The sequence below is a fragment of the Pinus tabuliformis genome, chromosome 6, assembly GCF_031772625.1.
Source record: "Pinus tabuliformis cultivar Carrire ecotype Pingquan chromosome 6, CPIR1, whole genome shotgun sequence".
Taxonomy (NCBI): Eukaryota; Viridiplantae; Streptophyta; class Pinopsida; order Pinales; family Pinaceae; genus Pinus; species Pinus tabuliformis.
The window spans coordinates 735,925,307-735,942,452 of record NC_142292.1 but is presented as its reverse complement, the minus strand read 5'-3'; the positions used below and the strand labels follow the sequence as shown (position 1 = coordinate 735,942,452).

General features: G+C 39.7%; 1 protein-coding gene across 1 annotated transcript; it reads right to left on the bottom strand.

Moving 5' to 3' along the window:
- Window positions 1–451: 451 nt before the first annotated feature.
- LOC149260832 (2-methylpropanoate--CoA ligase CCL4-like) lies at window positions 452–2,519 on the bottom strand. The gene is made up of 2 exons (XM_089380781.1): window positions 2,273–2,519; window positions 452–2,184 (listed from the first exon to the last, which is right to left on the bottom strand). Exons 1-2 carry the CDS (start codon window positions 2,468–2,470, stop codon window positions 688–690), a joined length of 1,695 nt encoding a protein of 564 aa, XP_089236907.1. The 5' UTR covers window positions 2,471–2,519; the 3' UTR covers window positions 452–687.
- Between the last annotated feature and the right edge of the window lie 14,627 nt (window positions 2,520–17,146).

Here is a 17,146-nt window from a genome sequence, read left to right as displayed (position 1 = left end):
TTCGCGATTGATCCAGTCTAACTTTCTTTATAATTTTTATTTTTTACATACGTAACTCTATATTCCATATGAAAAATGTAATGTACATACATTGACAATAGTATTAAATCTTTCATGTCACTTGGTAAATTAAATAATGTTGAGGATTCAATCCCTCCCTGCGTACGTCCCTCCCTCCTACCCACCCAAAATAGCCCAAATTGACATCAATCTTCCTTATATAAACTTATTAAAAACTTTTTATCTATTTAGATAAATCATTTTAAATAATGTTATTAATATAAAAAACACTGATATATTCAGTACATCCTTTTAAATAATGTTATTGTTTAAGTATGAAAGAATCCATATTCACAAATAACCATCAATAATATATATCAATATTATTAAATAATGATTAAATTATAATATATCTTCAGAGTAAACCAATGATGATAATTTAATAACAAGATGAAAAATATACGTTATAATAATAACTTAATTACAAAATGAAAAATATACTTAAATGAGGATATCCAGGAGACAAAATACAAAACCCTAGACCCCAAAAGGGAATCGAAGAAAACATCTTCCCAAGTATTTTCTTAACATTACAATCCAGTCTTTCATAAATTATTAGAGGAATTATCAGCGAAGAGCTCAGCCCAATCACCTTTCTGAGATTATTTGATGATTTGAGTCGTTTGCTCACAGTTTGCTTAATGTGCCCATTATGTCCGACTGCTGCTCTGTGTGTGTCAACCTTTTAGCATTTTCCCTGAGAACGTGCTTTTGAATTTTGCCGGTGGAAGTCTTTGGCAGCGACTCCATGAACACCACAGTTTTGGGAACCATGTAGTGAGGCAGCCGCTCTCTGCAGAATGAAATCATCTCTGCCTCTGTAGCCATAACCCTCGAACGATTAGGGTTGCTTGGCCGTCCCCTGGTACTCACAAAAGCACATGGGGTCTCTCCCCAGAAAGGATCAGGCCTCGCCACAACAGCCGCCTCCACAACCATGGGATGGCCATACAACACTGACTCCACCTCCACACTGCTGATGTTTTCTCCCCCTGAGATTATGACGTCTTTGGCACGATCCTTTATCTCCAGGTAACCGTCCGGGTGGATCACTGCCAGATCCCCCGTGTGGAACCACCCACCTTCCATGGCTTTTGCAGTGCTCCTCTCGTCCTTCAGATATCCCTTCATAACACTCGGCCCTCTCATCATAACCTCGCCCATCTGCACTCCGTCTCTCGCCACGCTACCCATCGTACCCGGATCCTTTACGTCCAATTCCGCTAAACCTAGCGACCTAACGCCCTGCCTAGCTTTGATTTGAGCCCTCTTCTCGGCTGGAAGTCTGTCCCACTCAGATTTCCAAGCGCATGAAAGCACCGCTCCTGCGGTCTCTGTGAGGCCACAACCATGAGTAACAGAGAATCCCAGCTCTTCAGTTTTCTGCAACACAGCAGCGGGCGGAGGAGCGCCGGAGGTCAAGATTTCCACCCGACCGGGCAAAGGTTTTCTGACGGACGGATCTGCGTTTGCAATCATGGCAAGAATCACTGGCGCCCCACAAAGATGGGTAACGCGGTGGTCGTTAAGGGCATTGTAGACGATGTTGGCATCGACTTTCCTTAGGCAGATATTTGTGCCGCCGAGGGCGGCTATTCCCCATGGGAAACACCACCCGTTGGCGTGAAACATGGGCAGAGTCCACAGATAAACAGGCCGTGACGTCATACCCCACGTTAAAAGAGTATCCATAACCATAGAGTAGATCCCCCTGTGGCTGTGGACTACTCCCTTGGGACCTGAGGTTGTGCCTGATGTATAATTCACAACAATGGACTGCCATTCGTCCACGGGCCACCGTGTCTCGAACTCTGGATCTCCCTCTTGCAATAGCCCTTCGTATGTTGTGGCTGTTGCTGTACTCGTCGGAACTATTTCTCTGCCATTGACCAGCTCCTGGATGATTACCAGGGTGGGCTTATGGTTGGTTCTGCATAGAGCTTCAGTGACGACAGGCAAGAAGTGATAGTCCGCAAACACAATCTTGGGTTGACAGTGATTGAATTGAGCAGCCATTGTTCGAGCATCCAGACGCGTGTTGACGGTGTTAAGAATGGCCCCTGCCATTGGAACTGCGAAATGCATTTCGTAAATGGCAGGAACGTTGGGAGCCACCACAGAAACCTGCAATAAAGCAACCACAGTTAATAAGATTAAGATCTCAGCTGGGTTTGAAAAAGAACATTCTGATATGAAAGATTCCAATACTTACGACATCCCCTCGAGAGATATTGCGAGCAAAGAGAACAGAGGCAAGCCTGCGACAGCGCTGGTATGTATGAGACCATGTGAAACGACTGGTATCGTAAACAAGAGAGGTGCAGTCTCCATAGACAGTGGCAGCTCTTTCTATGAAACGAATTGGAGATAAAGGAGTATTATTCGCAGCACAGGGCTTCAATTCCTCCATTATTTCTCTTGCTCGAAAAATTTATGTGGTATCTACAAACTTTAAAATAAACTTGTACAGCAGAAGAGCCGCTGATCTTTGATTTTTAAAGGTGGAGGCCTTGATATGTACGCTTGGGACAATATTCTACCAGTAAATGACGTGTTAATCAAATCCACGTGCGTGACGTGTCTCATGACGTTTCGATTTCTCCAGGCTCCATGGAAGCCAAAATATTTATCATCCCAACTTCCCAAAGCTTGACCTCAATGCTGTGCAAGAAAAAAGCACGCTGGTTGGAGAAAAGTAGGTTGATCCGAGTTGAAAGCCATGGCAGTGGGATAAAATATTTTCGACATGGGCAGCCCAGGGCAAGGATTTGACATCAATAATGGCTAAGAAAAGCATGAAGTTGGAAAGCAGGGCAGCGAAGTTGATCAAAGTTGGATGGCAGAGGTAATATTTTAATGTAAAGCGTGGCAAGTTCAAAGAATAAGCAACCTTACACAATAAAAGCCTTGTGATAATAATAATCTTTATTCAAGAATTATTGGGTTCATAGTCCCTGTATTCCACAGCAGGAAAGTTTTGTCTCAAGTTTTGGTATTAATTATTTCATTATCACGTTGCGTGTTTTTAATTGAGGTTTAATTTGGATGGTAAGGTGGTTTGAATGTGGCCACCTAACCATTTTTATTTCATCCCATGTTGTACTTTCTTTTCTATTCAGGGTAATTTTTGTACTTAAAAAGTCAGACTTCGAAGTTGAGCTTCGATTCAGTTTCCTTGTGTCCCAGCGGCTTTAATAGTCGAACTTTGGGATTGAACTTTGATTCAGTGCCCTTATATTTCGGAGGTCAGGAGCGAGCCTCAACACAACTGGTAATGTAGCACAAATGGCATTGATGAAGCCATTTTTGAAGTTCTGTTTGATTTCTTCACATTAGATGCACATTTCCTATAGTAATTCTTTTTTTTTTATAAGATAAGTTCTCATTATTATTTAGTTGGTTGACTGAATTTTGATCATAGATTTTAAAACTATTTTAAAATGTAGTAAAATTTATCATTTTGATTTCTTTCCGTTTTAAAATATTTTCAAAATTAAAAAAATTGTATCAACGATAAACCACACTGGAGGGTTCGAAACGCGTCGACATAAGTTTTTCTATGTGATTTTCGCCGAAAATTCTTCAATAAAACATGCTAAGAGTTTATCTCTTTTTGGCTCTTGTCATATTTTGTATGTGAGAGACATGGCAATCAGCACTAATGACAGGTCAATAAAACATGCTAAGAGTTTATCTCTTTTTGGCTCTTGTCATATTTTGTATGTGAGAGACATGGCAATCAGCACTAGTGACAGGTCCAAGTGGTATTGAATGCTAAGAAAACATCAGTGTTTTAAAGACACATTTACTTTATCCAAAACCCCTCTTGAATGAAAAGAAAAAGGAAGAATAGGAAGACAGTTACTAAATTTGCCAGAATTGTGGTAAAACGTTAGAAATTTATCAATTCTATTCGATTATCTAATGGTCCGATGAAATTCAATCCGGTTCGTCGACGGATTTGTTCATTCCCGGGTTTAGAATGCTCGTGCCAAATATTAGCGTGTACAAGTTAGTATCGGAAATGAAAATGAAGATGTAATCCCAAAATAAAAATTGAATTTCACTTTAAAAAAACTAAAAAAATGAAAATGAAAAAAAAAAATTGGTAAAAATAAACTTCTTTAAATAAGAGTGATTAATTTTTTAAATATATTTTTTAAATAAGAGTGATTAATTTTTTAAATATATTTTCTAAAATTGTATTAAGATAAGAATTTTGGAAAAATAAATTTTAAAACTAGACAACCATGCTAGCTTTAAGTTTGAAAATGAAAAAATAAATAAATAAATTTAAGGAAAAAATGAGAGGAGGCTCTTTTTTGAGTGATTAATGTTTATACATTTTCTAAAATTACATTTATTTATAAAATAAGAATTTTCGAAAAATAAATTTTAAAATTAAATAACCATGTTTATTTATTTTAAAGGAAGAAAAGAGTGTAGGCTTTTTTGGTGAATTGTATTTGTAAAACTATTATATTATTTAGATTTATGAGAAATTATTCAAAATTTAAAATAAATTAGAAAGAAAATGAATAAAACACATTATTGTTGAATAAATAAATAAATTTAAGATTGAAAAAAAATTGAAATTGATTTTTTTAGGTTTTTAAATTATGGAGACTAGTGTTGCAACTTGAGCTAGGGTTGGAGTTGGCGCTAGGGTTTTGACTCAGGGTACCATGGCGGGATGCGCAGGGGGGAGTGTTGCTCCCTCCTACAGTCAGGTAGTTATAGAAGGAAGCAAGGAAGTGGGAAAGAAGCATTTCAAAAAACCTCTGGAGAAGGTTTCAGAGGCAAGAAGCAAGGGAACATCTGGAAGAAACGGACTTCAGGATCGGGAAGGGGATCAACAGGAAACAAGTAAAGAAAAGGAGAATGGAGGCAGCAGTGAAAAACTGACTTCCATAAGGACAACTGGGGTCTGCAAACCCAAGTCGAGCATTATTCCCCGGGTCATATTGAGCGATCCGGCGATACAAGCGCATAGGGATCATATGACGGAACATGCGATCATATGCAAGTTCATGGGGTTATGGCCGATGGAGAGGGCGTTACACGTCTGGATAAGGAGCCATTGGAAGCCAAAGGGGGAAATACATCTACATCTAGGTTCTAAGGGCTTCTTCACAGTGGTGTTCACAAGCCTAGAGGACAAGGATAGAGTGTTCAAAGGGGGGCCATATTTCTATGCTGCGGCAGGACTCTACATGCGGCCATGGATGATGAACTTTGTCTCGGAACGTGAAACATTCACATCAGTACCAGTTTGGATCAGACTTTACTCCCTTCCTCTGGATTATTGGCTACCAGAATCTTTGAAAACAATAGGTAACAAGCTGGGGCATTTTCTAAAGATCTCGGAGGCAACTCTGAAAGGAAAATATACCTCCTTCGCCCGAATATGTGTGGAAATGGACTTATCTGGAGCCCTTCCGAAAGCGATAATTTTAGAAGTGTATGATGAAGAATGGGTGCAGACTGTGGACTATGAGCACATCCCATTTAGGTGCCGCAAATGCCATGAACATGGGCATCTATTCAGAGACTGCCCAACAATCAATATGGAAGGTAGTGGGAAAACTACTGTGGATAGAGATCACGAGGGTTTCACCAAGGTTGGGGGCAAAGGGAAAGGGGGTAAACGTCCACACAAGAAGATAAATGAGGACAGACATACAAGACACAACAGTTTCAAGATCCTAGAGGAAGAAGAGGGGAACAAGGATACAGTCCAGGACATGGAAAATATAACCAAGGAGCAGGATGAGGAAGCTGAAATGGAGGATATCACAGTAAGCAACCAGCAAAAGGACGATCTACCAAGCTGCATGGAGATTAGTAGGGACCATGAGATGACACCAAGTGAAGCGGGAACAGAGGACCATGAACTACAGGAGATACTAGATAGGGAAAATATAGATCTAGAGAAATTTCTGGAACAAGGAAAGAACATAGGAGTGGACTCCCTGCCGAAAGAGGATTATGACAGGGTACAACAACTCTTTCTATGGAGGTCACAATCGAAGGGAGCCGGAGTAAAAAAAAATCATGAAAGCCAGGAACCAAGTGGGGTCAAAATGATTGAGAACTCACAAGCACAATCTCCAAAGAGCTCAGGCAAGAAAAGAGGAAGAAAAAGACAGAATGAGCTGCTAAACGAATGTGGGAAACTATTGATTAACTCAGGTAAGATGAAAGATCTCACCAGTTATTCCTTTACAAACCTTTCTTAATGAATCTCACAACCTGGAATATTAGAGGCATAGGAAATAGAAGGAAACAAAGAAATCTCAGTAATAGAATGAAAGAAGAAAAACTAGATATGGTTTTTATTCAGGAGACAAAATGTTCGATGGATAAAATAAGAGAAATTCATAATAAGTGGTTAATCAAGTATGAGTATCTCAAGGTTAAGGCAAATAACTCGGTGGGGGTGGGGGGGACTCTCACATTGTGGGATCCACAGAAATTTGGAATCCTGGATGCTTCTTTCCTTGGTATGTCAACTTGTAGGTGATAAGGAGATATACATGATCACAAATGTTTATGGACCTCAAAAGCAAGCAGACAAACTCAAGCTTCTCACCTCACTGGAGGATCTAAGAGCAAGACATCCCAATATGCCCTGGATCGTTGCAGGAGATTTCAATATGATAAGATCTCTTTCAGAGAAAAAAGGAGGTACTAGACAGCTAGGTAGAGACTCCATGGCCTTCCAGAACTTCATTATGAACATGGGACTAGTGGACACTGAAACAATAAATGGAACCTTCACATGGAACAACAAGAGGGGAGGGGCCTCTCAAGTTGCATCCAAACTTGATAGATTTATTATTTCAGAGGACCTCCTTCTCACAGGCCCTGCCATGACAGCTTCCATTCTACCCTTTGGAGGATTGGATCACTAGCCGGTACAGCTGGAAGCCACCTTTATGGGCACACCGAGAAACAGACCTTTCAGGTTTGAAAATGCCTGGCTCTCACACCCTGAATTCACTAGTAACATTGATAAATGGTGGAGAGAGGAGTTGAACATTCAAGGCACTAAAATGTTCATGCTCTAACAGAAACTTAAACATATCAAATCCAGACTTAAAGCTTGGAACAAAAATGAATTTGGCGATATCTTCAAAGCCAAAAGAGAAACTGAGTAGAAGCTCTAGGAGATCAATCAAATCAACATCACAGATGGCTTCACCAAAGAGTGGCAAAAACTAACTGACTCTTTGCAGGAAGAATGGGAAGATCGATGCCTACAAGAGGAAATTTTCTGGAGGCAGAAATCAAGGATACAATGGATTAGAGAGGGAGAAAGAAATACAAAGTTCTTTCACAAATCCACTATGGCTCATAGGGCACACAACAGAATCACAAAGATCAAAGATTCTCAAGGGATTGAGCTTGTCTCTCACAATGATATGGAATCGGTCCTTGTACAACACTTCTTCAATATTGCAAAGGAGCCATTGGAGGATAGATCCAGGTTCATTGACCATTTCACTCAGTATATCCCTCAGCTGGTTACCAGAGAGGACAACCACAATCTTAACAGGCCAGTGTCGGAAGAGGAGGTCAGTGAAGTAATTAATGAAATGCAGAATGGAAAAGCACCAGGCCTGGATGGATTCAATGTAGACTTCTTCAAAGCCTATTGGGAAACAGTCAAATAGGATATCCTCGAGGTTGTGGAAGACTCAAGAAAGTCCAAAAAGGTTCTGAAGGCTCTTAATGCTTCCTTCATAGCTCTGATCCCAAAACAGGAAAATGCCATGACTCCGGATGGTTTTCGACCCATAGCCTTATGTAATGTGGTGTATAAAATTATTTCCAAAGTAATAGCCAATAGACTCAAGCCCCTTCTACCTTCTCTCATCTCGGAGGAGCAAACAGGCTATGTGGAAGGAAGACAAATCCTCAACAATATCATCCAAGCTCATGAGGTGGTACACTCTCTCAAAAGCAACAAACAAGCAGGTATGATCATTCAGTTGGACCTAGCAAAAGCCTATGACAAGCTAAGCTGGTCTTACATAAGAGCAATTCTAAAAGCTTATGGATTTGACCAAAATTGGATAAGATGGGTTATGGCATGACCAGTTTTTCCATACTACTTAATGGAGCTCCATCAAGAACCTTCACACCCTCTAGAGGACTCAGACAGGGAGATCCACTCTCACTGTTCCTCTTTGTCCTCATGATGGAAGGGCTGGGTAGAGCGATCAAAAGGGAAAATGCAGAAGGATGAATCCAGGGCATCAAACTCACCTTGGATGGAGCGGCAAACACTCATCAACAATTTGTGGATGATACAATGTTGCAGGGCGTACCTACAGTCAGGGAAGCTAGAGCAATAAAAAACATATTAAATGACTTTGCTATGGCAGCATGCACAGAGGTAAGCCTTAACAAGTCCAAAGTCTTTTTCTTTAACACTAATATTGCTAGAGAAACATTACCAAAATTCTTGGATTTCAAAGGGAACAGTTACCTTCCAAATATCTTAGCATTCCTCTTACTGACAAACCTCTAAGCAAGAAAATTAGGGAGCCAATATTAAATAAACTTCAGGACAAGGTCAGAAAATGGACATGCAGGTCACTAAATTTGGCAGGGTGCCTTGTGCTCACACAAGCGGTCCTGCAGGCCATTCCCATTTTCATGTTTTCAGCTCTTCCTGCTCCTCAAGGCATTAAGCAACAGATAAGAAGTATACAAAGGGACTTTCTGTGGGGCAAAGGGGAAGAGAAAAAGAAGTGGGATTTAGTAGCCTGGGACAAGCTCTGCAAGCCCAAAAGCCACGGTGGCTTGGGGCTTCATGATCCTGAGACCCTCAGCAGAGTTTTGGGAGCTAAGCTTTGGTGGAGATGGATCAAGGAGTCGAATGCCCCCTGGGCTAAGCTTTGGAAACAAAAGTATGCCAAGCATTGGCAGGAGAAGGATCACATTAGAATGTCAGGGAAAATCAGGGGCTCACATATTTGGAACCTTGCCTGGGAAAATAAAAGTATTGTTCAGCAACACTATTTCTGGGAAATCCGAGCAGGGGACCTTGCTCGATTTTGGGAGGACAACTGGCAACAGGAACCCAACCCTTATAGGGATGAATTAGCAGATCTCAAAAGTGACATAGATAGCAAAGGTCTATTTTTGGTAAAAGATTTCTGGGACCAAGGAAGGAACAATGGAAAATGGAGGAATTGGAAGGTTCTAAGATACAGTGATGAGAGTCCTCTGAAGGCCAAGGCAGACGCTCTCACCCAGGATCTGGAGCACAGAAGGATTCTAGTTTCCTCCTCGCCTGACCAATTAAGATGGGGAAAGAATATCGAAGGTAACTTTAACCTCAAAGAGGCTAAACAGGAAGTTACAGGATTTAACTTTGTGAATCCTGATCAAGTCTAGAAGAAATTATGGCAAAGCCCCCACTAGATGAAAATAAAGTTATTCATCTAGCTAGTGCATCAAAGGAAGATCTTAACTTGGGAGAATCTCCTAAAGAAAGGCTTCATCGGTCCTTCCAAATGTTACCTCTGTGGCTCACATGAGGAGACGATTGAACACCTTCTCAACCTCTGTCCTTTCACTTTCAAGGTGTGGGACTGGGTGGCCTCAATCTTTAGGCAAGCTGACAGGGATAGTCTCAGCATATCCAACACTTTGAAGAACTGGAGGAAGAATTTCTCAGGAAATGAGATTATTAATAAATCCTGGATTCTGGTTCCAGGCTTTGTCATCTAGAATGTTTGGAAAGAGCGCAACAGACGGATTTTCAAAAACAAAACAAGCAAGCACCAACACATAATTGACCAAATTCTAAGGCAGCTCAAAGACATAGTTAGAAGCTTGTTGAGGACTCTTCCTCAATCCTCTAGGAATAATAAAGGAAGTGAGCTTATTAAGTATAGGTGTTAACATTTGGAAGCCCCCTTCTTATGGTTTCTTAAAGGTTAATATTGATGGAGCATCTAAGGGCAACCCGGGATTAGCGGGCTTTGGGGGTGCCATAAGAGATGATCAAGGGCAAATAAAGCAAATCTTCCATGGCCACTAATAACATGGTTGAGCTCATGGCATTAGAGCAATGCTTGGAAACCCTGGTGGACTCAAATTCACACAATTTTATAATTGAAGTAGATTTGGAATTGATTATTATAGCGGCCAAGAAAATATGCAACGGAACCTCTCCAAATAAGGTGTCGAAGCATTGGAAGCTTTTGCAGGTTTTTCACTGTATCTACTCCCACTTGCAAACCCTTAAAATTGTCATTTTTGTTCATGTGAAAAGGAAAGCTAACATGTTAGCGGCTCGGTTGGTGAACGAAGGAGTCACCAATAGGGACAGGGATTCTAGGTATGCTTTGGATTCATTACCTACAGGAAAATTGTGGGAGGACTGTCTCTGTCAAGCGACCCAAGATATGGAACTATTGACTAATAGGATGGATCGAAGGGATTCAGGAGACAGGCAAGAGGATGGAAAACCCTAAGACGTCTGACTGTTTTTGGTTTGGTTGTTTTCCAAAGCTTGAAGTACTTTTGATTGAATGCTGAAAGGACTGACTCGGATAGTACCACAGGTTTGGTCGTCCATCTTCATATTGCTTAGTTGGTGTTTGACAGAGAATCTGGGTGGACTGGATTGGCTCAAGAACTGCCCGCTGGACTGGACTGACGGACATCACGTGGCGAAAGAACGTGTTTGCTTTTCCGCGAAACAACTGTTTCAAAACCACAAGTGGTATATCGAGCAAGGTCCGAATGGTTTCTGGTTTTTTGCAGTTGGCCCTCGATTCCACTCTTCGTGCGACACGTTGCAGCGAGAGGTGAGAGAAAACCACCCTCATCGGGCGGTTAACTCTCGCGCTTCTCGTCCTCCCAATATTCACGAAGGTCGTTGGATCTAAGTCGGATGATCAATGGTGGTGATTTGTTTGTGTTAGTTGGTCGGACCCGAAAAAGTTAGAGTGTTATGCTTTTAATTTTTGTCGAGTCCATTTGGAAGTTCCTAATGTGGTTTGTGCTGGGACCTCTTGTGGACCCTTGGCCGGTCATTTGTGGCATTTTTATGGCCCCCGGGTAAGTGAACTCATCTTCCAAGGAGTTCAGGGTTCATTTGGTGCATGTCAGCACTACCAGATATTCTTTTGCCCTAATTGTTTGGCGGTTTCTCCCCAATTTTTCCTGTTTTGGCTTCTCATGGTTTTGGGTGAGTGGTTCGGTTTCTGCCTGCCTTGTTGACTGTTGAACTCTCACACAGCGGGTACGGCTTCATGTAAATTATGTATATTTGGCTAGCTTAATAGAAGGTCCTACTCTTACTTGATCAAAAAAAAAAAGAACAAAGCACATTATTGTTAGAGGAAAGAATATATATATATATAAGTCTTTAATATGTATACTAATAAATAATTAGAAAATTAAAGAATTTACATGCTAAAACTTGGCAATGTATCAAGGAAGTATCAATAAGACGATATCAATATTCTTTTTTAAAGAAGCAAGATTACAATTGGCTCAAGTCATCAATATTATTTTTTTCAAGAAACAAGATTACAATCTTTTCAAGTGGGGCTTACCAAGACTCCATCTCACACATCAAAGATTACATAGATAGATTATTATTTTTACTATCAATAATTATTAGGTGGATGGTAGGGATTTAACTTCCATGGAATATTTTAGAGTATTCTTAGTAGTAGTCACAAATCAAAGGTTGATATTTATCTCAAAGTTGTCATGCTCTTTCTATCATTTTAATTAATTTGATTAACTAAAAAAATGTCATGTTCACATGAGTTGTGCTCTTTTGGCCATGTGCTATTAATAAGCCATGACATTGACCCATCCTATTGTAACAAAACATATATAGATTAAGAATCTCTATGATAAAATGAGAATAAATCTTCATAATTAAAAATTGGGTTACATTTTTTTAAATGTATATATGTTGAATTGATAAATTATTTTTTTTAATTAATAATAATAATAATTTAAAATAAAATAAAATTATAATTTAATAATTTTTAAGATTTTTTTAAATTTTGATAAAGTAAAATGTATCATCAAATAAGTGTTCCAATCATTTAATTTATAATTATATAAATTACCTATAACTCACTACCCTAACTTAATTACCAAATATTTATTTAAAATAAATTTGACTTTTATTATATATATATATAAATATAAAAAGTGATCGTCTTATTTTCAGTTTTTGGGAAGAAAAAAAAGAAGACATGGTCCGCTTGGGTACAAAGCTCAGCCTACTTCGACATCCATTGATTGTTTGCTCAAAGAACCCATCTTCTTCGACATCCATTTCATCCAAAGCTCAGGGTACCCAATTACTTCGCCATTAATTTCAAAAACGCCTATGAAGACGTAGGAATTCAATCCCCATGTATTGCCAATAAACACATATTCTGTGCATAAAAATTGAATTTTAATTGTAGTTTTTTCAGAAGAAAAAGTTGTATAGTATTTCTATTATATTCAAAAAGGATCAATATATACATATGAGCGAGATTATATCCCCGGCATAGTATCCTAATCAGAAAGTATTTTCAGTTTTACATCATTTTTGTTCATAAGACAAGTATGAGGTCTGTATAGAGTTCTTATCATCATGGAAAAGTATTCATCAGTTCAAAAATATGGCAATACCTGGTCAAATAAAAACATTTTATCCAGAAAATGGGAGCATGAAGCATACCAGATTTTGTCCACTTTAAATACCCGACATAGAGAAAGGCAGGATGACGTATGTTGTAGATTCTACAGAGATACTCAGATGCCACTTACCATAAGGAGACTGCATACCCTTTTTTGAGAGTTCATCCGCCTGTTCATTTTGTCCTCGTTTAATATGTGTGATAGGGAATAGTGAAGGCTTCCATAGAGAATTGATCCTGCCCAGCCATCCAGAAAGGCTGTCATTTTTTATGGTTTGATTTCCCTTCACGTGTTCTATGATTATTTTGGAATCACCATAGATATTGATAGGGCCGATGTCCATGAATATGCAGAAGAGAAGCAGACCATGTAGAGCCATGGCCTCGGCTTTGTTATTTGTTCCATTGCCACCATTCCAAAACATGAAGTATTGAAGCTCCCTTGATATACCGATATAAACGCCACATGCACATTTGCCTTCTTTTGCAGCACCATCAAAATGTGCCCGTGGGAAGAATAGCTAATGTGAGTCTGAGGCTGTTTTTTGATGCTTCATCTGTTGAGGAATGTTTGGGAGAATCGAATAATAGAAGGGGATAACCTTATCAAAAATATGCCCAAATTCCTCCTTGCTATTTTGAAAGATCCTTTTATTTCTCCACTTCCATATGAACCAGTTGACAATTAGTGGAATGGGACGCCAAACTGTTTTCTGAGAACCCCACCATTCATATGCATCTGTTATGGAGGGGTGAGAAGTTTCAAGAAAACCAAAATAAGATGCCATCCGCTTCCATAAATTTTGAGATAGTGGACAATTTAAGAAAATGTGCATGTTATCTTCTGTATTAGATAGGCAGATTATGCATATGGCTGGTCCATGCCAGTTTCTTTTCTGTAAATTTGCCCATGTGAGATTTTTGTTATAGTAAACTAGCCACGAAAACAGTATTATTTTTAGTGGACAGTCGGTCTTCCATAAAGAGTATGGAAAAAGTTTCTGAGAGATTTCTCTTCGTTGTTCTATCAAGGATAGATATATGTCTCTCACTAACACATTGGTTCGGCCTCTCTTAACCTGCCAAACAATCCTATCTATGTCCTCTGTTTTGTAAATTCCAGCATTTTTCATAGTCCAAATAATCTTGTCCCATTGGACAGCCATTGTACCTCCCAAGCCCAACTCTCTATTCGATTTCCATTAAGGAATAGCCCCCTTCCATTCTTTTATTACTTGTGCCCAGTAGAAGAGGCCTTTTTGGTGAAGGAGCGTGAGAAGTTGTGGAGAAATCGGGGAGTCCATCTCTACCCCCATGATTGCATCCGATCCAATAAGAATGTTGTTTCCTGTATGCAGTTTCCAAACTATATTCTTGATGAAGAAAGGGAGGATCTTTTGAAAACTTCTCCAGATCGTCGATCCTTGAGAGGGCCACATAAATCTGTTCCTGTACCAATAATATATATCCTCATTCCCCATATATTTCATTCTGATAGCTTGACTCCATAGACTTTCCCCAAAGACCGCTCTCCAAAATGATTTGCATAATAGTGCCAAGCCGAACAAACGAAGATTCATTAAGCTCCAACCTCCCATTTTTTGGGGAGGGAGATTTTTTCCAGTTTAGTAAGATGGAATTTCTTCTTATCCTTGCATCCTCCCCAGATAAAGGTAGCCATTAGACAGATTAATTTTTTAATGATAGTTGAAGGAATGTAAAATAGATGTGCCCAATAAACAGAAATCTGTGCTAGAGTCGACTGAGAGAGTATCATTCTGCCAGCTAAGGATAAACATTTAAATTCCCACCCCGATATTCTCTTATAATATCTGTTAATGATCCATGACCAGTCAGAAATGTTGTAACCTGTGGGCTTAAGATGGTATCCCAGATATTTGATACCCTCTTTGATGGAAACTGCCTGGATGTTATATAACTGAGATATATATTCCATCTCGTCCAAATTAACATTACCGAAATGAAAGGAGGATTTCCCTTCATTGATAAATAAGCCTGTGGCCCTTTGAAATGATATTAATATCTCATGTATAATGAGCCAAGATTGTCTACATAGTAAAGCAAACAGTAGGACATCATCCACGAAAAGGTTGTGTGTAAAAGAGTTACCTCTGGAAATGGATAGAGGGCCGATATTTCCCGCAACAACCGCTCTTTTCAGATGGAGACTAAGAGTATCCATGACTAGGATGAATAAGAGAGGTGACAGGGAGCATCCCTGGCACAGACCTCTTTCAGCTAAGAAGAAGGATGTGGGATATCCATTTATGAGAATGGCGAAGTTGACCCCTTCCACACAAGCCATGATCCATTTAGTGCACAGGTCGTTTAGCCCGATTTTTATAAGTAAACATCTCATATAGCTCCAATCTAAGCAGTCGTATGCTTTTTTTAGATCAATTTTAAGGATGGCAGCTCCAATTTTTTTGGTTTGCATTGAATGTAAAGCTTCCTGAGCGATAGCCACTGCTTCTAAAATGTTTCTGCCACTTAGAAACCCATGCTGCTCTTTTGAGATATGAATTGCTAGGTTGCCACGGATTCTTTCAGCTATGATTTTTGATATGATTTTATAGATGGCATTGCATAAAGATATCGGCCTGAAGTCTGCGAAAGTAAGGGAATCCTTTCTTTTTGGGATCAATGCTATATAGGTGGATGAAATGATATGATGTATCTTCCCTTGAATTCTAGTTTCTTCCACCATCCCCAAGATATCGCTTTTCATCATATCAAAGAAATGGAGGAAAATGTCTATGGTCCAGCCATCAGTTCCAGGGCATTTGTCCTTCTTAAATGATTTCATTACAGTGAGAAATTCTTCCTCTGATACAGCAGAATATAATCTTGCATTATCCTCATCATCAAACATTTTTGAGAAAGGTTCTATGCCCCATAAAATATCTTCTATTCTCCTATTAGCATCCCGGGAATATGCCTTTTTAAAGTATTTGACAGCTTCTTTAGATATATCTTCTTGTGAGTGTAAATAATCCTCCTCTTCATTTTTTATTTTCCATATAGAATTTGTGGCTCGCCTTTTGCTTGCAAAGTGGTGAAAGAATTTTGTGTTTTTATCTCCCTCCTTTAGCCATGTGGCTCTGCTTTTCAGTCGCCATGACGTTTCTTCAATTTTTAATAAACTCTGTTTCATCTTTCCAAGCTCCCAAATCCGTGCCCGAGTGCTCCATGGAATGGAATGTGACGACATACCCTCGGCTAATTTTTTTAGTTCATTATCAATCTTCTTCAATTCTGAACAGTTTTTTTGTTTTTTGGATCTGCCATTCTTTAACTTTGGATCGAAGATTCCTCATTTTATTAATCAAGTTCATTGTTGGAGAGACATCCGTTGAAGGACAGTTTGCCCCCCAAACATCGCGGACCATGCAAATAAATGATTCATCTTCAAGCCAATACCTGTTAAACTTAAAAGGGTAACTTTTTCGAGAATTTTGTTCCATCCATTGTAAAGAGATCGGCCGGTGGTCCGAAATGAACACGGGGAGTGTATGGGAGCTCAGAATGCCATATTTCTCCAGCAGATTTTCATGCAAGATGAATCTATCCAGTCTTTTAGCTATGTAGGCTTCCCCGGATCTTCCATTGTCCCACGTGGGAGACAAACAGTTTGGACAAATGTCTACCAAGTTATATTGTAGCATTGCTTCCCTGATCTTTTCCCCAATAGAATCAATCTTTTTCCCCTTCCCCCAAACTTCATCAGGTCCCAAAGTGCAATTCAGGTCTCTTGCGATGAGGAGCGTTTCAATCTCCAAAATACCAAAGGCTAAAAACAAATTCCAGTAGGAAGCTCTGTCTTTGTAGGGATCATAAACATTTAGTATGTGGAAACAGTCAGCGAAACCTTTATATTTTGCGACCATCAGGATTCCCCCAAGGCATCAGAATGTTCTTGCAGATATCCACCTCAGATCACATAATATAGCTAGTCCACCAGAGAGGACATTCGCCTTTGTTGCCGCCATATACCAGGATGGCAGCATACGCCTGAAGAACGAGATAGTATCCTATCTGTCATGCATGGTTTCCTGCAGTAGAATCAACCTGTATGGAGAAGAGAAAAACAAATCTTTTAGAGCTACAAACTTGGGGGCAGCTCCGAGACCCCTTATGTTAATAGAAAGAATATTCATCATCTGGAATTCTTCTCGGGCAATTCTGCTCTAAGAGGCCCGGATTCAGAATAATTCGAGATGGGGATATCAATGAGGGAGGATTCCTGATAATTCAGACTGCGAGTGCCACTTCTGCCCCTAAAGTGTCTACTGCCCTTATTGTTTTTACGGCGAACAGTGATGTTTTTCGCCGAATTAGGACTGATGACAGGAGAAGATGAATTTCGGGGTTTATGGATAGTCAAAGGG

Bases quoted from the DNA above. Each gene is read 5' to 3' on its own strand.
- LOC149260832 (XM_089380781.1), bottom strand. From the start codon at position 2,470: ATGGAGGAATTGAAGCCCTGTGCTGCGAATAATACTCCTTTATCTCCA. The intron at 2,185-2,272 runs GTAAGTATTGGA...GCTTTATTGCAG, and splicing joins ATATCTCTCGAGGGGATGTC to GTTTCTGTGGTGGCTCCCAA.